Source organism: Oncorhynchus kisutch, unplaced genomic scaffold, assembly GCF_002021735.2.
Source record: "Oncorhynchus kisutch isolate 150728-3 unplaced genomic scaffold, Okis_V2 scaffold954, whole genome shotgun sequence".
Lineage (NCBI taxonomy): Eukaryota > Metazoa > Chordata > Actinopteri > Salmoniformes > Salmonidae > Oncorhynchus > Oncorhynchus kisutch.
In genome coordinates, this window is record NW_022262899.1 from 32,066 (window position 1) to 59,628 (window position 27,563).

At 43.0% G+C, this 27,563-nt stretch overlaps 1 protein-coding gene across 7 annotated transcripts in view; it reads right to left on the reverse strand.

Annotated features, from left to right (window-relative positions):
- LOC109877399 (C-Jun-amino-terminal kinase-interacting protein 4-like) overlaps positions 1 to 26,832 on the reverse strand; it is a 49,961-nt gene extending 23,129 nt beyond the window's left edge. For 2 of the 7 annotated variants that reach the window (XM_031817177.1, XM_031817174.1), the window contains exons 1-9: positions 26,338 to 26,832; positions 12,195 to 12,315; positions 8,074 to 8,144; positions 7,576 to 7,670; positions 4,796 to 4,946; positions 2,764 to 2,850; positions 993 to 1,131; positions 737 to 830; positions 450 to 583 (exon numbers count right to left, since the gene is read on the reverse strand). In XM_031817177.1, the coding sequence (XP_031673037.1) occupies positions 450 to 583; positions 737 to 830; positions 993 to 1,131; positions 2,764 to 2,850; positions 4,796 to 4,946; positions 7,576 to 7,670; positions 8,074 to 8,144; positions 12,195 to 12,315; positions 26,338 to 26,637 (1,192 nt within the window). In that variant the 5' untranslated portion in view covers positions 26,638 to 26,832. Of the gene's footprint in view, positions 1 to 449; positions 584 to 736; positions 831 to 992; positions 1,132 to 2,763; positions 2,851 to 4,795; positions 4,947 to 7,575; positions 7,671 to 8,073; positions 8,145 to 11,488; positions 11,615 to 12,194; positions 12,316 to 26,337 lie in introns of those variants that run through there. The other 5 variants (XM_031817176.1, XM_031817175.1, XM_031817181.1 and 2 more) reach the window with 3 other exon arrangements.
- Positions 26,833 to 27,563: the final 731 nt, after the last annotated feature.

Sequence of the window (27,563 nt, forward strand, 5' to 3'; positions counted from 1 at the left end):
TAAACAACACACTCAGACACTCACAAGGGGTTAACACAAGTCATCCCAAAACTAGTTCAACTCCATCTGTCAAAAGACATATTCTAAAGATACACTTTTAAATGAATCCAATTGTTTGGACACAGTTTGTTCGTCCATTTTTTTAAATAGATAAATCTTCCCAAAAGTTGCTGTAATGCTGGGGGAAAATGAATACTGTTTCTTGAAGGTGTCAGGCTTAATTTAGTTCTTACAGAATAGCTTATTTAGAAACGGATCCTTGTGTTGTAATTCATTATCACAACGTTACTACAATGTTACTACAACATTACTAAAATAGCCACAGATCGTTAAAGGTGTTATATTTCATTAGAGTCACTAGTGTTATAACAATGTTACTACAATCCTAAACACTACACATCCTTGGAGGTGTTTTGCTGCCATAGGAAAGAGGTCCTTCCCTCACTTACCCAGCAGGTCGGCCCCCTCGTCCACGTCTCCGATGACGTCCCCTATGCCTGCAGACGACAGCTCCGCAAACAGAGAGTCTGTGTTGCGGTCAAACGCCATGTTCTCAATGCCAATGCCTCCTTTGGTCGGGGTGCTGCATAGTGGAGGGATTAGCAGTTAGCATTTAGCACATTGTACAGGAGTAATACCCAATGTATTTCAAGGTCTAAATTGTAGTCTCAATTTGTCAATGAAAGAGAGGATTTATCCCAAGTTGACTATATGGTGATGGTTCTGTAGGGGTTACCTGGATGCTTTGTATCCACTGAGGTCCATGTCCAGTTCAGGGGTGGACTCAATGATGTCATGCACCTCTGAGCTATCCTCGTTCTCTGGCAAACCTACAGGACACATATGATACGGAATAGAATCAAATCTAAGAGACCTTCATTATGTGCTATTAGATCATCAAGAATGGATATAAAGACAAATCTCTCTGTCATCTACCATTATAATACTTGTCATGAGGACTTAGTTGCAGTATCGTGAGTAACATTTCATACCCACTGATATTGACCTGTTCCCCAGTGCCGCCAGCAACTCCATGCTCTTACTGTTTGGCCCCTCCCCCTCCATGGCGACGTCCGAGGCCGTGGTGGACATGAGAGTGACCGACTTTGGGCCAAGGTCCGACAGCTCATCCTGCAACCACAACCGATAGGGTCATCATAGAGGTCATAGAGAGGTCAAGAGTCAAAGGTTAACCCTAACCTTGACCTTGACCCATTTTCCTGAAGTAGGGCCCAGAGTTTTTCATGGTACGGTCATGTGCGGAGGAAAAACTCCTGCCTCTAGTGCTAGGTACAGTGGAGACAGAACAGGAACTAAGGAACACAGGGACATCACCATGGTAACAGGTCCGACAGGGGAGACACCACAACACCACAGCTCAGCCTGGCTTAAAGCAATCACACTGGAGCTGGGGACAAAACTAAACAAGCACTAGTTACAGACATTGAGGATACAAGTAGTACAGACAGAAACACAGAATCTCCTGTGATCCATCAACTTCCATTAAAAATGTATTCTATTATGAGTCAGTTAAGAACAAATTCTTATTTACAATGACGGCCTACACCGGCCAATGCTGGGCCAATTGTGTGCCGCCCATTGGGACTCCCAATCACAGCTGGATGTAATTCAGCCTGGATTCAAACCAGGAGCTGTAGTGACGCCTCTTGCACTGAGATGCAGTGCCTTAGACCACTGCGCCACTCGGGAGTAAAGATGTTTCATTTTAATATATAACATTTCTTAAAGGTATTTATTTGAAGTGATGGCTTTTTCATTGGGAGAAGCTCTAAAAAACTGAAATTGGTATCCATTATTCTGTACAATAATCAAATATGAATTTGATGGTAGATTATCTATTTTGTGTAGTTTGAGCTCAGGACCAGGAACATGTTGACTGGGACAAGAAAGGGTAGAACACAGTCAACAGCTAATACACACTAATTCACACTTCACATCAGATCACAGGGTTCACATGGACTTCACAAGAGGTCAGAGGTCAACACAGAACATAAACCAATCATGGGCCCAGTGGGGAGTGCCATTCCTTCACTGAGAGACGACAACACAGAACACACACACAACTCAAAGGTCAGCTCATAACAGAAACAAACACAAGATTCACTATGAATGACAACACAATAATAAGTGAACTAATCTCCAATGTTAAGTCTACATAGAGTACAATAAGATAGAAAAGTACAGAGTGGAGTTCTACTGTGTAAAACTACAGAGTGTTATAACTACGGAGAGTGGTATGCATGCTAAAACTGTGAGATAACAACATACTGTGAGACAATTTGCTTCCAAGTTCACGTGAAAACAATGAAACGGAGCTAGGACAGCAACAGCGTGTTTAAGAAGTACAGCTAGTACCATGCAGTTTGGAAAAATGAAACACGACAACATAGAAGCTGAATGGAACCACGCCTTCCCCACTCTACAGACCACTGACTGATCAAAACAGCTCATTTTAGGGGGGAAACTAAATGGAGGTGATCATTGACTGTTCCTTTAGCTCACTGAGGAGGATCTATCTAGGATTTGAAGGGAAACCTGACATGGTTGCATTGGGCTCAGGCGGTCTGTGAAGTGAGGGACTTTGAATAATGCGCAAAGAGATGCTGCTTGCTCTGAAAAAATGAATCAGCACACTGAAGACAACTACTAAAGCCCACACACACACACAACATGGGGTCTCCATGGCATGTACAAGCGGGTTGCAGTGACGCTTTTCTTCTCCACCACCACAGAGACAACTACCTTGCAGTCGTCTGGGAGAGAATTCCCCCAAGAGATCTGCAGCGTACTGTAACCATCCCTTTTCTCTGGGGGGTCGTCTGCATCCAACTGCTTGGGAAGAGAGATACAATGAAGAGGCGCATTTCTGCAGAAGCACTGAGGCAACACACACTGCCAAGCGTGCGTGTGTGTGTGAGGGTGTGTGAGTGTCGGTCTACATTGCTCACAGCTGGTGATGGCTGGCTGAAAGTCAAGGTTAATAGATTCAACATGTGGGAGGTTTTGAGGCGACCCACTAGCCCAGTGACTACCATCTCACCACAGCTGACTGAAGCCTATGAAGTCCAGTCACTGAACCATACAGAAGAACCCTACTTACATAGTCAGAGTATTATTGTGTCAATGAAATTTAGGGTTTGAGTTACTCACATACTGACTCTTTGGGTTGAACGCTTATGAGGTCGCCCTTATTTATGGGAGAACCCAAAAACTCTGAACACACTCGAATTACAAACTAAATCTGAAAATACATATGTTCACATCCTTCATTGGTGGCTGCAATCTCCCTTTTCTAGGTTTTTCTGTATGGGTAAGAGACGGGTTATTGCAATGCGATACCATTCTAAAAGTCCAGGCATCAGAAGCAGTGGTAATCTGGTTGAAATGGCACACAGCATTTGGTTCATGGCTGCGAGACATATGTTTGCTGTTTGAATTGACAGCTGGACGAGAGCAGAGCTTAATCAATAGTAGTGAGTGACCGATGGCATTTGTTAATGAACTCAGAGCAGTTCATCTGAAGAGAATACATGTCAGAAAACTATGGTCATGTCAACATGGGGTTTGCACATAACCCCCAACTTGTTCTTATGACATCATTTCAACCAGCTTTGACCGCTGGGACTGAGTATTTCTAGCCTATATAAAGAAAACCAATACAGTCTAAGAGATACCACTGTCACTACACTTACAGTCGACAATAGACGATTCCATAAAGAAAAAGCTATTTCTAGGTAGGCCACACCATAAAATGTTATGTAGTAGAACAGTTTGACAATCAATACAACTACTCATTTACAAAGAGTCAAAACATCCAATCACGTGCCGGCCTGCGCTCTCTCTCCCCCAGTGATTGGGTGCCTGCCAGCAGCCTCTATCCCAGAATGTACCACGGCACAGACCATCTACCCCTCGTCACGGAGACCATGCCCCACTTCTGAACGAAGCGGAGCAGCAGCCAAAATAACACAGGCACCTTTAGGGTATCATCATCACTGAAGAGAAAAACAGATATGTATACAGACTCCATGCAGTAATATTCAAAGTGGTGATGCTTATTCCTACCGCTTATGTAAAGGACCTGCAAAGCCCCGTTCAGGACAGTACAATAACACACTGTAAGTCTTTGTGACTGTGGGTCTGTGGGGGAGAGTGACGGCATTTCGTATACTACTGAGAATCTCATCCAACGCCAGAGAGCGATGATGTCATTATGTTACCATCTGACAGACATCTAACAGCATGAGGACAAATGACTAAATAAGGAGCATTCTATCCTGCTAAGTTATGCATATTCATGAAGTTGGCCCTCTCTGAAACATGCAGGAGGGGAGGGTGGTTGTATGAATACACAGAAACCCCTGTCAGATCCTTCTAGAAGACATCACAGAGGGGTGCCGACTCTCTCCCCTCTCAGAGCCCTTTCCAAAGGCCTCTTCATTAGGCATGCTAAGCGTGCCTAGTCCAAAGCCCTGTGCTCTAAGCACATGAGGGGAAGGAAACAATAGGAGGCAGCCACTTTAGACTATTGAGGTGCACCCTTGCTCTCTCACACTGTGCATGATTAGTCCAAACCCCCCCTTCTTGCAGAAAGAGGCATTTCAAATGTATTTCAACAGGGCCCTATAGCCTCACCCAGGCAGAAATAAACAGACTCAGGTTTATTCAAATGTATCTGATCATTAAAATAGACAGTTTAATTTGCCCCCTTTTTTTCTAGGCTGTGTCAATCACATCTCTGTGTATCTGTTATCGAGCCGTCCCCATCTCCCACCTTGAGGCTGGCATTGGAGCGCGGATTTTCCAGGTCGTTGAACCTCCAGGCCTCTGCGCCCGGCGTCTCAGACCTGGCCTGGAGGTCAGGGGTCAGAACTGCCCCCCCTCCTGACATGGGGAAGACACCCAGAGACATGGGACGCTCTTTCCTAGAGAGACAGAAGAGGAAGAGGGTCAGTCAGATTATACAGAGGGACATGTTGAGCATTACTGGCTACACTAACTACACTATAAATATATCTGGCCATTCGTGTTGACAACGTTTAAAAAACATTCTGATGAGCTAGTTAAAAAGATAAGACTTAAAGTGGGCTTCTTTTTTAGAAACAGATCTTGCCTCTCCCTAAACAGTAGGAAGCAGGTTGTACAGTCAACTTTACTGCCAGTTGTTGACTATGGTGACACCATTTACCAGAATGCAGCAGCCACTACTCTTAAACCTTTGGCTGCCGTCTACCACAGCGCCGTTCGCTTTATCACAGGTGACAGTTTTAATACTCCTCACTGCATCCTGTATCAAAAGGTTGGCTGGTCCTCATTAAAGTCCCATAGATCACTTCACTATTCCCTTTTTGTTTACAAAGCTCTACTAATCAAATTAGGTGAATCCGCCTTCAGTTTCAATGCCCACGATTTTTGGAATAACCTGCAGAACTCCCAGTGTCCTGATTCCCTCGTTCCGCTAGGGAAGTTTAGGAGTCTAATGTTGAATTTGTTAAATAGGAATTGCATTTGTCTTGATTAAATTTCAACATTTACTCAGATGTTGAAGTTGTAGTTTTTTAAATGTTTATAAATGTTTTATTGGAATGTTAATATTTGGTCTCAATGAGCTCCCCTGGTTAAATAAAACCTTTAAAAAGATATACTTTTAGAATGTTCCAAGTCATTAAATTCCACCTGCTATAAATAACAGTTGTTACAATCATCTACAGGTAACTGCCAAAATAAAGGAAACACCAACATAAAGTGTCTTAATAGGGTGTTGGGCCTCCATGAGAACAGCTTCACTGTGCCGTGACATAGATTCTACAAGTGTCTGGAACTCTATCGGAAGGATGTGACATCATTCTACCACAAGAAATTCCATCATTTGTTGTCTTGTTGATGGTGGAGGAAATGCAGTCTCAGGCGCCGCTTCAGAATCTCCCTAAAGCAGTGGTGGAAAAAGTACTCAATTCTCATACTTGAGGAAAAGTAAAGATACTTTAATAGAAAACCACTCAAGTGAAAGTCACCCAGTAAAATATTACTTGAGTAAAAGACTAAAAGTATTTGGTTTTAAATATACTTAAGTATCAAAAGTAAATGTAGTTGCTAAAATATACTTAAGTGTCAAAAGTAAAAATACAAATAATTTAAAGATCCTTATATTAAGCAAATCAAACAGCACAATTGTCTTGTTTTTTTTATTCACAGATATCCAGGGTCACACTCAAACACTCTGACATCATTACAAACAAAGCATGTGTGTTTAGTGAGTCCGCCAGATCAGAGGCAGTAGGGATGACCAGGGATGTTCTCTTGATAAGTGTGCGAATTGGACCATTTTCTGTCCTACTAAGCATTCAACATGTAAGGAGTACTTTGAGTGTCAGGGAAATGTTTGGAGTAAAAAGAACATAATATTCTTTAGGAATGTAGTGAAGTAAAAGTACATCACCGGGGACAAGCTTCCTGCCGTCCAGGACCTCTATACCAGGCAGTGTCAGAGGAAGGCCCTAAAAATTGTCAAAGACTCCAGCCACCCCAGTCATAGACTGTTCTCTCTGCTACCACACGGCAAGCGGTACCGGAGCGCCAAGTCTAGGACCAAGATGCTTCTAAACAGCTTCTACCCCCAAGCCATAAGACTCCTGAACAACTAATCAAATGGCTATCCAGACTATTTGCATTGCCCCCCCCCCCTTCTACTCTGCTGCTACTCTGTTATTATATATGTATAGTCACTTTAATAACTCTACCTACATGTACATATTACCTCAATTACCTCGACACTGGTGCCCCCGCACATTGACTCTGTACTGGTACCCCCTGTATATAGCCCTGCTATTGTTATTTACTGCTGCTCTTTAGCTCTTACTTTTGGGGGGGGGTATTTTCTGAAAACTTCATTGTTGGTTAAGGGCTTGTAAGAAAGCATTTCACTGTAAGGTCTACTACACCTGTTGTATTCTGCGCATGTGACTAATACAATTTTATTTTATTTGAAAAGTTGTCAAAAATATTAATAGTAAAGCACAGATCCCAAAAAATGACTTAGGTAGCACTTTATTGTATTTTTCCTGAAGTACTTTTTCATGCTCATCAACACTGTCTCTCGAGTTGCGCAGCAGTCTAAGGAACTGCATCTCAGTGTAATATGTATCACTACAGTCCCTGGTTTGAATCCAGGCTGTATCACATCAGGCCGTGATTGGGTGTCCCATACGGCAGTGCACAATTGGCCCAGTGTTGCCCGGGGTAGGCCGTCATTATAAATAACAATTTGATCTTAACTGACTTGCCTAGTTAAATAAAGGTTAAAAAAAAATGTAAGTCAAATAATCAAACCACTCATCCCCTGTGGATGGGGACATTGTCATCCTATGGGGGCATAGCCATGGTAGCCAAAATAATGGCCTGCCCAGAATATTTATGCATGATGGGATGTTAATTCCTTAATTATCTCAGGAAACAGACCCGTGTGGAAGTACCTGTTTTCAATAGACTTTGTACCCTCATTTAATCAAGTGTTTCCATTATTTTGGCAGTTACCTGTATAACACCAAGCCTTACCTGACTCTGCCCACAGTTCCAGAGTCTGAAGTCTCTACTACACTCATATGGTGGAGCTTGATCCTCTCTACATGCTCCATGTAGTTATGGATCATCTGTAATGGACAGAACAGACAGGTTAGTTCTACATGCTCCATGTAGTTATGGATCATCTGTAATGGACAGAACAGACAGGTTAGTTCTACATGCTCCATGTAGTTATGGATCATCTGTAATGGACAGAACAGAGAGGTTAGTTCTACATGCTCCATGTAGTTATGGATCATCTGTAATGGACAGAACAGACAGGTTAGTTCTACATGCTCTGTGTTGTTATGGATCATCTGTAATGGACAGAACAGACAGGTTAGTTCTACATGCTCCATGTAGTTATGGATCATCTGTAATGGATAGAACAGAGAGGTTAGTTTTACTTTTGGTACTTTTGTAAAACAATACAGATAGGAAGAGTTCCCTATTTTCTCCCTTCTCTCTCTCTCTCTCTCTCTCTCTCTTTACCTCTGTGTGTCTTTGATGGAGTGAGTTGAACTCCTTCTTCAGCTCAGACTCTCGCTCTTCCATCCTGCCGACTGAAGGAGAAGAGAAGAAAGAACATCAGTCAGACAGTCAGTCAGTCAGATTATCAGTTTGTCAGACAGTCAGTCAGTCAGTCAGATTATCAGTTTGTCAGACAGTCAGTCAGATTATTAATTTGTCAGACACAGTCTGTCAGATTATCAGTTTGTCAGACAGTCAGTCAGTCAGATTATTAATTTGTCAGACACAGTCAGTCAGATTATCAGTTTGTCAGACAGACAGTCAGTCAGATGATCAGTTTGTCAGACAGTCAGTCAGTCAGATTATCAGTTTGTCAGACAGACAAAAAAGTCAGTCAGTCAGATTATCAGTTTGTCAGACAGTCAGTCAGTCAGATGATCAATTTGTCAGACAGACAGTCAGTCAGATGATCCGTTTTTCAGACAGACAGTCAATCAGATTATCCGTTTGTCAGACAGACAAGACAGTCAGTCAGTTAGTCTTTTCCAACGCCAGTCTAGTCAGCTGTTAAATGAGTAGCTGTTCTTATAAGGAAACACACAGACACAGAGGCTAACCAATGAGTCATTAGTAACACCATATTGTGACAAAAGGTAAAGCTTCAATGACCACACAAATAGAACTGCTTTGAACTGAGATAAAAATACTTTCATATTCTTGTGTTTCCAGAGAGACGACTGTGTCTGTTATCAACGCTGTTATAGCCACTACAGCCAGCCCACATTATCAACATCAATTGAAAGCAGCCCAGCAAGGAAAGATGTGGGACAAGCTATACTCTACTCCCTGTAATGACAATGATCTGCCACTAGGTGTCCTCGGTTCAACGGTAATAAGACATCAGACACTAGACTGTTGTGTGACGCCAATGGGGCGGGGAACTCACAGCACAGAGGAAGTAATCTCTCTCAAATGATTTTAAATAGGCCCGATTTAAGAGGTGACAAAAACCCCTAATCCTCCCATTAGTCTGTCTGGTTTAGCCTAAACCTGGCGTGGAGCAGCACAACAGCCGGAGAACAGCACAGGGATACTATCAATTACACTGGCATTAACACTCTTCAAACGCTGCTGGGACAATGGGATAATGTTTGAATTGAAAATACTGCTGTGAGGTTATGGTAAAGTTTGAATTGAAAATGCCATGACTATTCTAGAGGGATTCTGTGTCTGTTTCTGATGTGAAAGGAAAATAAGGGTGGGGTAACTTCATGTGATGAATTGATATGTGCTGTTGATGTATACTGATCAAACAGAGCATCTCCACTCTGTGTCTAGATGAAACAGAGCATCTCCACTCTTTGTCTAGATGAAACAGAGCATCTCCACTCTGTGTCTAGATGAAACAGAGCATCTCAACTCTGTGTCTAGATGAAACAGAGCATCTCCACTCTGTGTCTAGATGAAACAGAGCATCTCCACTCTGTGTCTAGATGAAACAGAGCATCTCCACTCTGTGTCTAGATGAAACAGAGCATCTCCACTCTGTGTCTAGATGAAACAGAGTTGAAGAGGCTAGAGGTTTTCATGGTGATGTTCTGGTACAGGGATAACCCTAGAATAATCTGGAAAGTCAGATAATTGCGTACTGGGAGAATGATATAACATGGGAACATGGCACCACTACAACAAGGTCAACGGTACCATTTCCATGATGTAGCCGACTGGCACTAGGAACGCATGTCACACAAGGCTGTGGTGGTGGGCCATTTATGATGATGTCATCGGACTGGCAGTGCAGTCCAGTAGTGGGTGCAGCGTGTCGTTATTCATGGGTCTTCATTACAGTATGATCAGTTCCTCTTTGGTGGAGAGGAACAGCATAGCAGGGACCAATGAATTCATTCTACCTGACTGTAGATTACAGGATAAGGGCCCCATCCCCATCTCCCTAATTAACATCATCTCACTGTGATATTGATATTATATCAAGCCATTACACATCTCCTGAATGAGGGACCACTACTCCACATCACATAGAGGAGGACAGATTGTTCTGACTCCAGATTAGTTAGTTAGTTAGTTAGGTAGGTAGGTCTCCCTGTCTTAGGGCTAATTAGCCAGAGCCATATACTGCATGTGCTATACAACTGCACCCATATACCATGTATACTGTACATGTCTAGCCTGGTGTCTAACTGTTCCCACATATGGATGGATTGATTCATCACGGTTTTTAAGCATCAGTGCAGTGTATTACATTAACATGCACATTGTGGTGGAAATACTTCCCAGCCATTCATATGAACCACAGTGACTGTGGCCAGCTATGTGAGGGGCCTTTCTCTCTGCCTGCCCAACAGGCATCCGCAGGACAGCTATGTGGTCCTTCTCTGAGGAGTGGCGAGAGTGGGTAGGATGTAGACCGAGTTAGTGTGTTTAGAACGTTGGCTCACTCTGTTGGGTGGACTGGGTGAGAGGAAGAACTGCATCTACGCAATATTCTGTTTCTTTTTGATAAAAGACAATGAACAGCATTGTCAAAGAAACCAAGAGTTGTGTCTGCAGATCAGGGTTGGGCTCAATTCCATTTTAATTCCAGGCAATTCAGAACGTAAACCAAATTCCAATTTTCCTAACTGAAAAGCATTGAAGATAATTAGAATTTCAGTGTATTTCCAGAATTGACTGGAATTTAAATGGAATTGACCACAACCCTGCAGCAGATACACACCATGTCTAAACAGCATTCTAGTGTACCACTGTCCTGCAAAGTAACCACGGATCTGGAAGTCCACTCATCTTCTCCTCCATACAAGCTTCCCAATTGAAGTAAGAGGGCAAGTAAGAGATGATGCCTGCAGTCTAAGACTATCCACACAAGAGTAGCTTGTGGGCAACTCTACACATAGAGTAGCTGTGGACTCTGCCCTGGTTGGAGAACGCCTGTCTGGAACAGCATAATGACCCATGAATTATTCACCACAGACTGGGAGTGGCAGCAGCCAGGGCAGCGTGCTCTACAGATGGTTAACTACATGAATAGGACTCGTGACTGTTTATACACACTGGGCATGTGCCATTACGATCTGCATTTCCCAGGCCTGTATTGCCAGTCTGTTTCTGCTTTAGCAATTGTTTAGCATGACAACAATAAAGGAAATGGCTGAAGCAGTGTCTAATTAATTGTCCGACGGATTAATGGGAGACGAGAAAGGCAGAGGCAGGGAATATCATGGAAATACATTTGCACTGGGCTCCATGGAGATGCTATATATGGACTGCTGTGTGCTAAATGGTAGGCATACCAATGATGTGAAATGCATGTATGTGGCTGTGTGGGTGGGTGGGTAATGTATGTGTGGATTCAGTGTGAGAGGGAGAGAGGAGAAACAGGAGTGAGATGGTGAATCTAAAACCACCTCCTCGCCCCTACCAAATCACTCCGTTGTCACGTGTTGCTCACGAAACTCTGAGGGTGACTTCCAGAGAGCGGCGAGGGGATCAATAAGCCCATCAACGCCAGGACACACTCCTGACTTGAATGATGCAGTTCATGTTACCCTTTTAAATAATAAAACAAGCAGGAAATTCAAATGAACAAATCCACCCTGTCGTTTTACAAAATCTAAACCTCAGCAACAGTTAAACATTTAATTTGGATGTTATTTCTTCTTTTACATGTATCAAGTTTCGACATTAGACAAACAAATGCATTAGGCACGTCTCTCCATTCTTTTATGTGAAATTGCGAGAACTCAAAAATAAGGCAGTGCTTTATGGGATTGCGCATTGCTATGGATCAGGCAGTGTTGCAGGCTCAGTGGAAGTGCCTACCGGAGGGGCTAATAAGCCTCTACACACCCTCAATAGCTTTCACTCACTCAGCTTTGGGACACTAGTGCAAATGGCGGATGTGCATGTGAACGCGAAGTGGAGGGTAAGGGGTCGATTTGGGATTCAGCCTGTGTGTGTGTGTGTGAGAGTGAGTGAGTGAGTGAGTGAGTGAGTGAGTGAGTGAGTGAGTGAGTGAGTGAGTGAGTGAGTGAGTGAGTGAGTGAATGAGTGAGTGAGTGAGTGAGTGAGTGAGTGAGTGAGTGAGTGAGTGAGCGAGCGAGTGAGTGAGTGATGTGTAAACTTACTTTGGTCTGCATAGTTCTTGATCTTGAGCTCAAGCTGGCGGGAGTGGGACTCCATTCTGCCCACATGGTTCTGAAGGTCCTTCTTCTCCTGCTCCTGACTGTCCTCAAACTCCATGAACTTCTGCTCAGAGACACACAGAGAGGACTCTCAGTAACTCTCTCTCATCAGTAACATATACAGTCGTGGCCAAAAGTTTTGAGAATGACACAAATATTCATTTTCACATAGTCTGCTGCCTCAGTTTGTATGATGGCAATTTGCATATACTCCAGAATGTTATGAAGAGTGATCAGATTCCTTTTGCCATGCAAAGGAACTGAATCCCCCAAAACATTTCCACTGCATTTCAGCCCTGCCACAAAATTACCAGCTGACATCATGTCAGTGATTCTCTCAATAATACAGGTGTGAGTGTTGACGAGGACAAGGCTGGAGATCACTCTGTCATGCTGATTGAGTTCGAATAACAGACTTGAAGCTTCAAAAGGAGGGTGGTGCTTGGAATCATTGTTCTTCCTCTGTCAACCATGGTTACCTGCAAGGAAACACGTGGCGCCATCATTGCTCTGCACAAAAAGGGCTTCACAGGCAAGGATATTGCTGCCAGTAAGATTGCAACTAAATCAACCATTTATCGGATCTTCAAGAACTTCAAGGAGAGCGGTTCAATTGTTGTGAAGAAGGCTTCAGGGCGCCCAAGAAAGTCCAGCAAGCGCCAGGACCATCTCTTAAAGTTGATTCAGCTGTGGGATCGGGGCACCACCAGTACAGAGCTTGCTCAGGAATGGCAGCAGGCAGGTGTGAGTGCATCTGCACGCACAGCGAGGTGAAGACTTTTGGAGGATGGCCTGGTGTCAAGAAGGGCAGCAAAGAAGCCTCTTCTCTCCAGGAAAAACATCGGGGAAAGACTGATATTCTGCAAAAGGTACAGGGACTGGACTGCTGAGGACTGGGGTAAAGTCATTTTCTCTGATGAATCCACTTTCCGATTGTTTGGGGCATCCGGAAAAAAAAGCTTGTCCGGAGAAGACAAGGTGAGCGCTACCATCAGTCCTGTGTCATGCCAACAGTAAAGTATCCTGAGACCATTCATGTGTGGGGTTGCTTCTCAGCCAAGGGAGTGGGCTCACTCACAATTCTGCCTAAGAACACAGCCATGAATAAAGAATGGTACCAACACATCCTCCGAGAGCAACTTCTCCCAACCATCCAGGAACAGTTTGGTGACGAACAATGCCTTTTCCAGCATGATGGAGCACCTTGCCATAAGGCAAAAGTAATAACTAAGTGGCTCGGGGAACAAAACATCAATATTTTGGATCCATGGCTAGGAAACTCCCCAGACCTTAATCCCATTGAGAATGTGTGGTCAATCCTCAAGAGGCAGGTGGACAAACAAAAAATAAAAAATCTCACAAATTCCAAGCATTGATTGCGCAAGAATGGGATGCCATTAGTCAGGATGTGGCCCAGACGTTAATTGACAGCATGCCAGGGCGGATTGCAGAGGTCTTGAAAAAGAAGGATTAACACTGCAAATATTGACTCCTTGAATCAACTTCATGTAATTGTCAATAAAAGCCTTTGACACTTATGAAATGCTTGTAATTATACTTCAGTATTCCATAGTAACATCTGACAAAAATATCTAGACACTGAAGCAGCAAACTTCGTGGAAATTAATATTTGTGTCATTCTTTTAAAAAATGGCCATGACTGTACACACACACACCACTCTCTCACACCACACACACACACACACACACACACACACACACACACACACACACACACACACACACACACACACACACACACACACACACACACACACACACACACACACACACACACACACACACACACACATGACATAATACAGTTTAAAAGAGACACTGCAAATATAGAGAGCAGAATTATTATTTGACCAAATACAGGACCACCCTGTACGTTATACAGAGGGGTACATGTGTAGCTACTGCCACAACATAGTCTAGACTACACTCTAAGAAGCAGGAATGTCTACTACTATGTTACATAGACAGACCAGGATCTGGAAGTCTTCTGTTCATCCGGAAATGAAGGTCCCCTCCACTCCCACATCCTTCTGGTGTGTCAGAGAAGTGTGTCCTGGACAGAAATCCAGTGTGTGTGTGTGTGTGTGTGTGTGTGTGTGTGTGTGTGTGCTTTCACATCCTGCCAGCTGTAATACTTTACTCTAGCCTGCTCTTCAGTCCTCTCCTTTCTTCTTTTCTGTTTTCACATTTATAGATGCATTGAAATTAGAGCTGCCTTCAGTACATCAGATAATGATCTTTTTTCATCATTAAACAAAGCCATAACATTCTATAGAATACATTTCTACCTGTAACGTTCAACACAGCTAGAAAGGCTGCAGCTAATCATCTGGCCACCATACTGTATTACCCAGGCCTTCTGTGCTCCTCTCCCCTAGAAGAACAAACCAGGGAGCACAGAGCCGCTGGAAAACGTGTGGCAAGACGGCATTTGCCCCAGTACTTCAATCTGGTGTGAATGCAGCGGCACTGAACACGTTTACCAGACAAATTCAATAGTTGACGTCATAGAAAAACATTTTGCAACAGAAAAGAAAGCAGGCATTTCTTATTGGGCAAGTTGACATAGTACCTCCCCCAATTTCAGCCTGTTTGCATGTTTAGTGAATAAAACCCTGTCCCTGGGATTTCATGTGGTAACCCCCACGCTCGCTGTGATAGGTGGATTCACTTGTCAGTCACAGTGGTCGTCTTCTAGCTACAGCCTACAGACCCTAATTAACCACACCTCTCAACAACTATGTTTGGTTGCACCAGCACATCATTTTTTGACTCTGCACTTGGTTTATTTCTTCGCTCACACTCCTCTCCAGTGTGGAATCCTGGAGCAATCTGACTTTGTGGTCGTGTTATCTAGTGGAAACTAGAGCTCGACCAATTAATCGGAATGGCCGATTAATTAGGGCCGATTTCAAGTTTTCATAACAATCGGTAATCCGCATTTTTGGACACCGATCATGGCCAATTACATTGCACGAGGAGACTGCGTGGCAGGCTGACTACCTGTTATGCGAGTGCAGCAAGGAACCAAGGTAAGGTGCTATCTAGCATTAAACGTATCGTATAAAAAACAATCAATCTTAACATAATCACTAGTTAACTACACATGGTTGATAATATTACTAGTTTATCTAGCTTGTCCTGCGTTGCATATAATCGATGCGGTGCCTGTTAATTTATCATTGAATCACAGCCTACTTCGCCAAACGGGTGATTTAACAAGCGCATTTGTGAAAAAAAGCTCTGTCGTTGCACCAATGTGCACCTTTCTTAAAATCAATACACAAGTATATATTTTTAAACCTGCAAATGAACACACATTTTCATGGAAAACAAGGCATGTGTGAATAAAAGCAGTTAATAAAAGCAGTTTAGTCATCTAAAACTATCTAGAATGATCCAATCTATAGCTAGCTAGCTAACAAAACTACTAATGTTAGCTTTAGAGTAGACTTGCTAGATAGCTAGCTAGCTAACATTAGCTAGCTAGGTTGATGCAATCATGTAGCCAGCAGCTAACATTATGATTTAGACTCACTGAATAAATGTGTTTGGCCCAGGATAAAGAAGATGAAACAATCTGCTGCTGCTACCCAAGGACAATGGATACGGAAGTTACTGGAAAGTTTGTTCGTCCAGTAATGTTCATTGGCATATTATTTTATTTGCACTGCTGGTGATTATTCACAAAGGATTTATTGAATTTATGGATTCTAGCACCACCATAACTTTCACAAATACAGAGACAGGCAGCCATCTTTTTCGACGAGCTAGTGCATAGTGACACCTAGTGATATGAACTGGTAATGCAGGTTTGGTTAGAATAGAGTGCAACAGAATGAGTAACATTCAATAAAATCTACTTCATGGAAATTATTATTTTCATGAAATATACATTATTTTCAATTAAAATGTTGAAAGTAGTTGATTTAATCATTGAATATATGGATTTGACTGGAAATCAGTTCCTACCGTGAGTACTAGGGAACCAAAATATGCTGCGAAGGATGGACACAATAAAGAGGAAAGGAGAGAGGAGAGGATACATATGAGGAATCACAGCATTGAACATTCCATACCCCCATGATTCATAACACCCCTCATCGGGACTGTTTAATGCGGTTCAACAGTTAGGTTGCATCCCAAATGGCAACCTATTCCCTATGTAGTGCACCAAATGGGCCCTTAGGGCTCGGGTCAAAACTTGTGTACTATATAGGGAATAGGGTGCCATTTGGGACACGGACTGCCCTGTCATCATCTCCACTCTCCACTGCAGCACTTTAGTTATCTAATGTTGTTCTTCTGAACGAGGCCCCTTGGCCTACCCAGAGATACTTCTTGAACCGATGGTTAAAATTGCAAAATATGTTTTGGAGTACTACCAGTGTCAGTTTGTGTCATCTGAAACGTTGGTGTTTCATCGACCGTCTCATGTCCCAACAATGTGTTGTTGGAAGCAGTGCAGTGAGTCTAAGCAAGCAGAGTCTTGAAGGGTGAAATATGTTTTCACTGTCCATGGTCAAGAACATCTCAACTCAGGAAAAAAAAGAAACATCCTCTCACTGTCAACTGTGTTTATTTTCAGCAAACTTAACATGTGTAAATATTTGTATGAACATAACAAGATTCAACAACTGAGACATGAACTGAACAAGTTCCACAGACATGTGACTAACAGAAATTGAATAACATGTCCCTGAACAAACGGGGGGGTCAAAATCAAAAGTAACAGTCAGTATCTGGTGTGGCCACCAGATGCATTAAGTACTGCAGTGCATCTCCTCCTCATGGACTGCACCAGATTTGGCAGTTCTTGCTGTGAGATGTTACCCCACTCTTCCACCAAGGCACCTGCAAGTTCCCGGACATTTCTGGGGGGAATGGCCCTAGCCCTCACCCTCCGATCCAACAGGTCCCAGATGTGCTCAATGGGATTGAGATCTGGGCACTTCACTGGCCATGGCAGAACACTGACATTCCTGTCTTGCAGGAAATCACGCACAGTGGACGAGCAGTATGGCTGGTGGCATTGTCATGCTGGAGGGTCATGTCAGGCTGAGCCTGCAGGAAGGGTACCACATGAGGGAGGAGGATGTCTTTCCTGTAACGCACAGCGTTGAGATTGCCTGCAATGACAACAAGCTCAGTCCGATGATGTTGTGACACACCGCCCCAGACCATGACGGACCCTCCACCTCCAAATCGATCCCGCTCCAGAGTACAGGCCTTGGTGTAACGCTCATTCCTTCAATGATAAATGCGAATCCAACCATCACCCCTGGTGAGACAAAACCGCGACTCGTCAGTGAAGAGCACTTTTTGCCAGTCCTGTCTGGTCCAGCGACGGTGGGTTTGTGCCCATAGTCGACACTGTTGCCGGTGATGTCTGGTGAGGACCTGCCTTACAACAGGACTACAAGACCTGTCCAGCCTCTCTCAGCCTATTGCGGACAGTCTGAGCACTGATGGAGGGATTGTGCGTTCCTGGTGTAACAGGTGTAATGTTCGGATGTACCGATTCTGTGCAGGTGTTGTTACACGTGGTCTGCCACTGCGAGGACGGTCAGCTGTCCGTCCTGTCTCAGGCGTCTCACAGTACGGCATTGCAATTTATTGCCCTGGCCACATCTGCAGTCCTCATGCCGCCTTGCAGCATGCCTGAGGCACGTTCACGCAGATGAGCAGGGACCCTGGGCATCTTTCTGTTGGTGTTTTTCAGAGTCAGTAGAAAGGCTTCTGTAGTGTCCTAAGTTTTCTTAACTGTAACCTTAATTGCCTACCGTCCGTAAGCTGTTAGTGTCTTAACGACCGTTCCACAGGTGCATGTTTATTGAACAAGCATGGGAAACAGTGTTAAACCCTTAAAAATTAAGATCTGTGAAGTTATTTAGATTTTTATGAATTATCTTTGAAAGACAGGGTCCTGAAAAGGGGAAGATAATTTTTTTGCTGGGTTTATATGTGATGCATTGTGGGTAAATGGTGACTGACTAATTTACAAATAATAATGAGTAGGCCTAGTTACATACACTGCTCAAAAAGGGAACACTTAAACAACACAATGTAACTCCAAGTCAATCACACTTCTGTGAAATCAAACTGTCCACTTAGGAAGCAACACCGATTGACAATAAATTTCACATGCTGGGTCTACAACCCACACAAGTGGCTCAGGTAGTGCAGCTCATCCAGGATGGCACATCAATGCGAGCTGTGGCAAGAAGGTTTGCTGGGTCTGTCAGCGTAGTGTCCAGAGCATGGAGGCGCTACCAGGAGACAGGCCAGTACATCAGGAGACGTGGAGAAGGCCGTAGGAGGGCAACAACCCAGCAGCAGGACCGCTACCTCCGCCTTTGTGCAAGGAGGAGCAGGAGGAGCACTGCCAGAGCCCTGCAAAATGACCTCCAGCAGGACACAAATGTGCATGTGTCTGCTCAAACGGTCAGAAACAGACTCCATGAGGGTGGTATGAGGGCCCGGCGTCCACAGGTGGGGGTTGTGCTTACAGCCCAATAACGTGCAGGACGTTTGGCATTTGCCAGAGAACACCAAGATTGGCAAATTCGCCACTGGCGCCCTGTGCTCTTCACAGATGAAAGCAGGTTCACACTGAGCACATGTGACAGACGTGACAGTCTGGAGACGCTGTGGAGAACGTTCTGCTGCCTGCAACATCCTCCAGCATGACCGGTTTGGCGGTGGGTCAGTCATGGTGTGGTGTGGCATTTCTTTGGGGGGCCGCACAGCACTCCATGTGCTCGCCATAGGTAGCCTGACTGTCATTAGGTACCGAGATGAGATCCTCAGACCCCTTGTGAGACCATATGCTGGTGCGGTTGGCCCTGGGTTCCTCCTAATGCAAGACAATGCTAGACCTCGTGTGGCTGGAGTGTGTCAGCAGTTCCTGCAAGAGGAAGGCATTGATGCTATGGACTGGCCCGCCCGTTCCCCAGACCTGAATCCAATTGAGCACATCTGGGACATCATGTCTCGCTCCATCCACCAACGCCACGTTGCACCACAGACTGTCCAGGAGTTGGCATGGAGCACTCATCAGGAGCATGCCCAGGCGTTGTAGGGAGGTCATACAGGCACATGGAGGCCACACACACTCCTGAGCCTAATTTTGACTTGTTTTAAGGGCATTACATCAAAGTTGGATCAGCCTATAGTGTGGTTTTCCACTTTAATTTTGAGTGTGACTCCAAATCCAGACCTCCATGGGTTGATAAATTTGATTTCCATTGATCATTTTTGTGTGATTTTGTTGTCAGCACATTCAACTATGTAAAGAAAAAAGTATTTAATAAGAATATTTCATTAATTCAGATCTAGGATGTGTTATTTTAGTGTTCCCTTTATTTTTTTGAGCAGTGTATGTTGATTTGTAGATGAGTCAGCCTTGGCTGTGTCTTTGCTTCAGTAGGCTGGCCAACTATGATAATAACAACATTGTCAGACAACAACAGAAGGTTAGTGGTTTTATAACTTACACATAAAAAACTGTTACAAAGTATACCGTGTATAATGTTAAATGTAAGCCTGCCTTACATAAAGCTTACAGAATTAATAGCAGAAGAGTATCATTAATCAGATGACATAAAATGTATACTTTCTACATTGAAACCTTTCTGTATTTATTTTTCAAAGTCCACTGCTTAACATTGTGTGTGTATGTGTGTGTGTGTAGAGTGGAATTCATATTTAAAGTCATTGTAACCATTCTTTGCATAACGCTCAGCCCTGCTATAGTAGTCCACTAAACTAGAGTATGTTGTCCATTGAAGTTGTTGTCTCTGGCTGTTTTGATATTATATTCAGAATGAATAACAACAAGGTTTGTGATAGTTTGAGTCATCTCAGGTCAAGATGGTTTTCAATTCACATGACCAGACAATTAAAAGCACAGGCCTATAGTCATAACACAGATGAAAAGGAAAGCTAAGAATATTTTGTCATAGCCTACGAATAGGACCCAGAGTTTTACCTGACCAGGTCATGATCAGGAAAAACTCCATGCCCCACAGAAAAGACACAGACGAATTTTGCCACACCACTTTTGAACCAGTGGTGCCACCTCTGAGGGAGCGGCCATTGTTTGCATCCATGTAGATTCATCGTGATTCAAAAGATTGGTTATGGATGAAGTATTACTTGCCACATGTCTGTAAAGTGTCAGTTTATAACCACACCTTAGGGATGAATGTCGAACTGGAGTGAAATCTACTTACGCTCACTCACATTTCTATAAACAGTCAAACAGTGTATGATTTGTACAAAGGGAACTGTGTGATGAACTACTATATCATGGAGACTTTACTCCTCATAGTGGTGAGAAGATGCACACAGCTGAACACCCTTCTTTATTTTTCCAGGTTTGTGTTTCCGATTTGAGCGATCTGTTAAATAACGACAACGGAATTAATGCGTGGCAGAGGGGCCTATAAAAGCTGAAGAACACACATCCAGGTACTGTTGCCTGATGAAGACCTAAGGGAGGAAACGTTGTTATAATAACATCACTTAGGAACATGAGCAGCAATGTGGCGTTTTCCTTTTTATATTTCAGAGTGGCCTATAAGACATTAGGGGAACAGATGTTGCTCTTTATTTTCTCCTGGATCAAATCCAAGAGGGTTTGACAAACCATTCCCTTGGAAACAGAGTAGGTCAATATTGAGTAAAATGGGGATGGTTTATGGTGCAACACCAGGCCCAAGAGTACGTAATAGAAGCCAAGGCACAGGGAAGTCTCTCCCTCTAAGTGAGCCCTGGCCATCACAAAGGATCACATGACCTGGAAATCATAACCCACACAGCCAACAATACGAAAACCTCGGTCCGTCCCCCCCCCCCCCCCCTCCTCATCTGCATCTTTTCTGGGGAACACAAGGCTTCCTGGGATGAAGAAACCCAAGGCGGGCTGGAGGAGTGTGTCTCACTGTTTCTGTGTCACAGCCTGGACAGAGCAGAGAAGCCTAAAACAGCACTACACGCTGAGTTTGCTCCAATGGGACTACAGAGAGACAAACGGTCCGAGTCACATCCAACTCTCCCTCACTAAGACTCAGGGCCAGGCAGCAAGAGGTCCAACAAACACACACATGGGCACAAACCAAAACACACACAGAAATAGGTCAAACCAGACTGGGCAGTGCTGCAAGTGAAGCCCCAGTCTTGAAGTTGTCTGTAACCACTGATCAAAGCTCAGTATAGTCATTTTGACCCCAAATGGCTGTGGTAAAAAATTGTGGTAGGCTGAGCTGATCCTAGGTCTGCTGTAGGGGCAAGGCAACCTTTAGTTCTATGGTGATCGTTCTCCCCACTGAGGTAGGGTCATGACTCTGTGTATGGGCCTGGACAGATGCTAAGTTCCTCTTCTATTCCTGATGCCTATTTCTTTACCTTTACTAGAGGGATGAGCTTAATATGTTACCTTTACTAGAGGGAGGAGCTTAATATGTTACCTTTACTAGAGGAGCTTAATATGTTACCTTTACTAGAGGAGCTTAATATGTTACCTTTACTAGAGGAGCTTAATATGTTACCTTTACTAGAGGGAGGAGCTTAATATGTTACCTTTACTAGAGGGAGGAGCTTAATATGTTACCTTTACTAGAGGAGCTTAATATGTTACCTTTACTAGAGGGAGGAGCTTAATATGTTACCTTTACTAGAGGAGCTTAATATGTTACCTTTACTAGAGGAGCTTAATATGTTACCTTTACTAGAGGGAGGAGCTTAATATGTTACCTTTACTAGAGGGAGGAGCTTAATATGTTACCTTTACTAGAGGAGCTTAATATGTTACCTTTACTAGAGGAGCTTAATATGTTACCTTTACTAGAGGAGCTTAATATGTTACCTTTACTAGAGGAGCTTAATATGTTACCTTTACTAGAGGGAGGAGCTTAATATGTTACCTTTACTAGAGGAGCTTAATATGTTACCTTTACTAGAGGGAGGAGCTTAATATGTTACCTTTACTAGAGGGAGGAGCTTAATATGTTACTTTTACTACAGGAGCTTAAGATGCATATCCAAAGCAGTTGAAACGATGCAGACTGATGGATGGAACTTTATTCTCACAGTATTATACACTCCAAATTATTATTTTTTATTTTTTTACATATTTGACTATTAATGTCATGATTACTCAAGTAACAACTCATTCAGGATGATACAGTGAGAAAAGGTGTAACTACAGAAATAGCATGAAAGCCCTTCATACTGCAAGTGCCAGTAAAACCCAGTTCTGTTTTATCTCCCCTCTTCTCCACTCGCTTGTCCTGTCCTCTTAATTCTGTTCTGTCCTTTCTCACCTCATCCTCTCCTCCTCTCTCCATCCGATGAGCAGTCTTGATAATTTGCTGAGTCACTAAACCTGCTGCTTCTGAGGCAGAATACAGCATCTTCTCTATGTGTGTGTGTGCGTGCGTGTGTCCAATGTACCTTGCCCGATTACAAATGTTTGTCTCTATAACATGAGGCCTAATTCACTTATCATAAATGTAAATGTGTAACTACTCATTCATAAACAGTTTCAAGGGCTTTTCCTAGACTACAATAGGTAATTGCGGCCCACTTATGGACGCTGTATAATAGCCTGACTGTATTTGTCTATACTCTTGTCTGATTACTGATGCTTTAGTTTAGAGCAGTGGTCACCAACGGATTCAAAATCACTTTGAGTCAAAATGCAATCCGAGATCTACCACTCAGATTTTTTTTTTTACCTAAACCTATGCAATGTTAAGCAATTAAAAACAGTTCTGTAACAATGAGGTTTCTGAGGTGGCCTATAGACCCAATACATCATCGCTGCATGTTGACTATGCAAAATTGTCCTACGCAAGAGGGATCATCAGTTATAAGCAAACAATGTGAAAGGAATGACAGGAAGAAGTAGCCTTCACTATTCTGTGGGGTTTTATGTGGCTGTATGACAGACCCACTTGTATTATGATTCAGTGTAGGATAGTGACTCTGGATAATGTATGCATCCCTCAGTTATCTTCAGTGTTGTAGTAGCCTACTCAAGTCCGGCCTAGGAGTGTCTCGGTCTTGTCTTGGTGTCAGATACATTTTTACTCGTCATTTCTTGCCGACACCAACCAATACCAGGGGAGTGAAAAACTCATAATTATCAGATCCCATAAAACCGCTTTGCCAGCGCAAATAGCCACACTCCTTTCATGACACATTAATATCTTAGCATTACTTTTGTTAAATCATTAGTATACATTTTAAATAGCTTTTACAGATTGGATGTTTTACAAGAAAAGGTACTTTTATTCATGGTTGTTTCTATTGTTTTTAACAGCATGTAGTTTTTAACAAATGTAAATGTAATATTAAAATGCTGTTTTTATGTGTATAAATGTTGTACAAATATAAATGATCTGTTTTTAAAGGAAATGTAATAATAAAACTTTTCCAAAAGGAAAAAAATTATTATAATATCTTATGGACTATTTACTGGTCTTCCTACTTTACATTACTGTCATTTACTTTCATTGAAAAATATCCTAAAACTTTGTATTGCTCCTCATCATTTCCTTGATATGCTGGTAGGGAAAAGTGGGGATCATTGTTTGAAAGTTGCTCGCTCACTATTAGTGAGGTGTGACTGGGGGAAGTTGGAACATATTTGATATGTTTATCTGTTATAGACCTGTTTGAGTTCGTGGACATTTGTAGAGTGGCTCTCTATTTGCCCTCAGCATGCATTTGTTACCATTCTGAATGTCTAAAGAATTCATATGTTCTTGTGAAATACTGTATGAACACAGTGGGCATTTTGAACTCTTATTATGGTGACAACGTGGGGTGTGCCGACATAATCGGATTTACTCTTGATTACCCTTGTTTTTCTCAGACCATTTTCAAATGATGTTAAAACATTTTAGGTCCATGATCACACGGGTAATAGAACATTTTAGGTACATGATCACATGGGTAATAGAACATTTTAGGTCCATGATCACATGGGTAATATAACATTTTAGGTCCATGATCACATGGGTAATATAACATTTTAGGTCCATGATCACATGGGTAATAGAACATTTTAGGTACATGATCACATGGGTAATATAACATTTTAGGTCCATGATCACATGGGTAATATAACATTTTAGGTACATGATCACATGGGTAATATAACATTTTAGGTCCATGATCACATGGGTAATAGAACATTTTAGGTACATGATCACACGGGTAATAGAACATTTTAGGTCCATGATCACATGGGTAATAGAACCTTTTAGGTCCATGATCACATGGGTAATAGAACATTTTAGGTACATGATCACACGGGTAATAGAACATTTTAGGTCCATGATCACATGGGTAATATAAAATTTGTTGTATTACTTGGCACTGCTGAGTGAGCATAATATACAGCCTTTAATTACTGGGACTGATGGTCTGCATCTGATGGTCACTGAGAGGAGGGAGGGAGCAGCCGTGAAGCTGCCTCTCACCTGACTTACCGTCCCTCCTTTCTCCCTCCCTTCACTGAAAAAAGAGGACAGTCTTCCATCTGATGGTCACTGAGAGGAGGGAGGGAGCAGCCGTGAAGCTGCCTCTCATCTGACTTACCGTCCCTCCTCTCTCCCTCCCTTCACTGAAAAAAGAGGACAGTCTTCCAGCTGATGGTCACTGAGAGGAGGGAGAGAGCAAGCGTGAAGCTGCCTCTCATCTGACTTACCGTCCCTCCTCTCTCCCTCCCTTCACTGAAAAAAGAGGACAGTCTTCCAGCTGATGGTCACTGAGAGGAGGGAGAGAGCAGGCGTGAAGCTGCCTCTCACCTGACTTACCGTCCCTCCTCTCTCCCTCCCTTCACTGAAAAAAGAGGACAGTCTTCCAGCTGATGGCGAAACTTAAGTTGCACTGCATTATTTCTGCACCAATTCATGTTGTTACTCCTATGACCAGAGAAAGTGAAATATCCCTTCATATTAAAAAAGACACAAGCCTCTAATAATAACGGAATAATAATATGTCAATCATTATTATTATGTTGGTAACCCATTGTATAAAAGTGATTCAAAGCCTTCGAAGACAGTGTTTTGAGGATATATTGGCACGGTAACAACACCCGTTCCAAAATATTCTCCAAACACCGGCTTCTCGAGCATTATCACTTAATTGAGAGGCTTTGAAGCCACACTGGCACTCCCCAGTAGGAGCAGTCCTCCATAGGAATTAATGGAATTCTACAGTATTTACATTAAATGTTTCGAGAACAAAATTACATGGAATTAAGTAGGGGTCAGTAACATGTGTCGTCTCTTTTACAAGTGACAAGTACCAAGAAGACTGCTAGGTGGTTTAAATACACCACCCCCTGCCAGTCATCCAGGGTTTATACACATCACTGGTCTAGACAGGAGCTAATGGTGTGTGAGAGCAGAACACAGGTGGGATGTTTCTGATGACATGATTGGATTTACCTTGACAGGAAGACAGTTCTCCCAGTGGCTCTGTTTATCTTTGGAGAAAAAACAATATACTAAAGATATTTGCATGCAAAGTGATAAGCAGCTGACAGCTGTTTTTGCAGGCTACTGTAGCCAAGCAGGCAAACAGTCTGACAAAAAAAGGATGGATGGTTGACTAACTGGGGGCTACGTCCTCTCATGGCAACATCAAGCGCGCACCTATATACTTAGAGGAGAAAAACATATCTGTCGCAGGCATTCTGTGTGTTAGTGCGTGATGAAATTGAGGCTACTGTGAATCAATCCACCATGGATGGGTAGGCTACTGTTAGCATGATGCTAAACTAATCACACAGTTACTCCTCTAACTGGGAAGCAGATATTACGAACGTGGCTCTCCTTCCACAATATAAGATTATTAGCCTCGTGGGTATCCCTTGTTGACAACGTTGCACCACGTGCATGTTCTACACTACACATAGACATCAGTAGGGATGCTTTGGTGATGAAAACCACTGGCTTGGGTGGCCTTGCAGCTAGAGGCTGCGTTTAAAATCCGCTGTCAATGTCCTCCATCTCACTCCCTCTCTCCGCCGTTCGCTGCCCGGACTCACCTCCTCTGCGTGTTTCCTCAGCGCTTTCTCCCGTTCATACTGCGTGATGAGCTGTTCGTTGTCCTCCTTTAACAGTTCTAGCTCCACTTCATGCTCCTGGTTTTCCGCGAACACCGAATCCAGGTTCTCCAGCACAGCCACGACGAGCGGCATCAGTTCTTTCACCACATCTTCGTCGTATTTTCCTATCAGTTTCTCGAACTCGCGGTAGATGGAGTTGGCCAGGCCCGATACCCGCTCCGACATCATAGCCGATGTCCCCGGGTCGTCCTGGTACACTACTCCGTCCTCCAACTCCATTTTCTTCCCTTCCTTGAACAAATGGGTCCTGTAAATAGGATTTACACTTACCCCGCCACTATGAATTCCGTTATTTTCTTTAAGAAAATCGAATGTGTATTCCCTTTAAAAGCTTCAATTGAAATGGCAATATCCGTGTAATTGTCCCTCACTGGAAGCGTTCGATAGACGTGGAAGAAATTTCCCTCGGGTTCCCTCCTCTCACAACAGTGGTGCGTTCAGTTCACTTGAACGTTTGCTACGTTGCGGAACTGTTTGTACTGAACGACACGTTTTCAAAAACGTTTTCGTACGTTCTTGAACAGACTGAGGTACGTTTGCTCCCGTTTGGTAGGTGTGGTGAGGTGTGACTTGAAGCAACGAGTGATGTATTTAAAGGGCAGTGGCCATGCTGACAGCGTTCCCGCAACCGTTATTATTATACATCAGTTTCCCCAACCCACAACCTCCACGTTATTCAACTGGTCGTTCAGTACCATTTCCGTTCAATTGAACGTTCCAGAACGTAAAAACTTACTGAATGCAGCCCAGCTGAGTATGACGTGGTGACGTCACATTTTTAACGTGGACAATGTAGTTTTACTGAATATTTGTAGCCTACAATGTTAAGCCTAGGGCTAGTCATATGATATAGTCAAACACATTATAGTAATAACATAGTAATACGAAAGTATACTGTTAATAAAGGCATCTTTATTTAAATTCCATTGTCCTCAAAACACTTTAAGATCCTGCTCTAATAACGATTACATTTTAGTTATTTAGCAGATGCTCTTATCCAGAGCGATTTACAGTTAGTGCATTGATCTTAAGATAGCTATCAGTCATGGTAAGTAAAGTTTTCCTCAATAAAGTAGCTAAATAATAAATAAATAAAATATACAAATAATATATGCAATAAATAACATATTTCTTCAATAAATTAT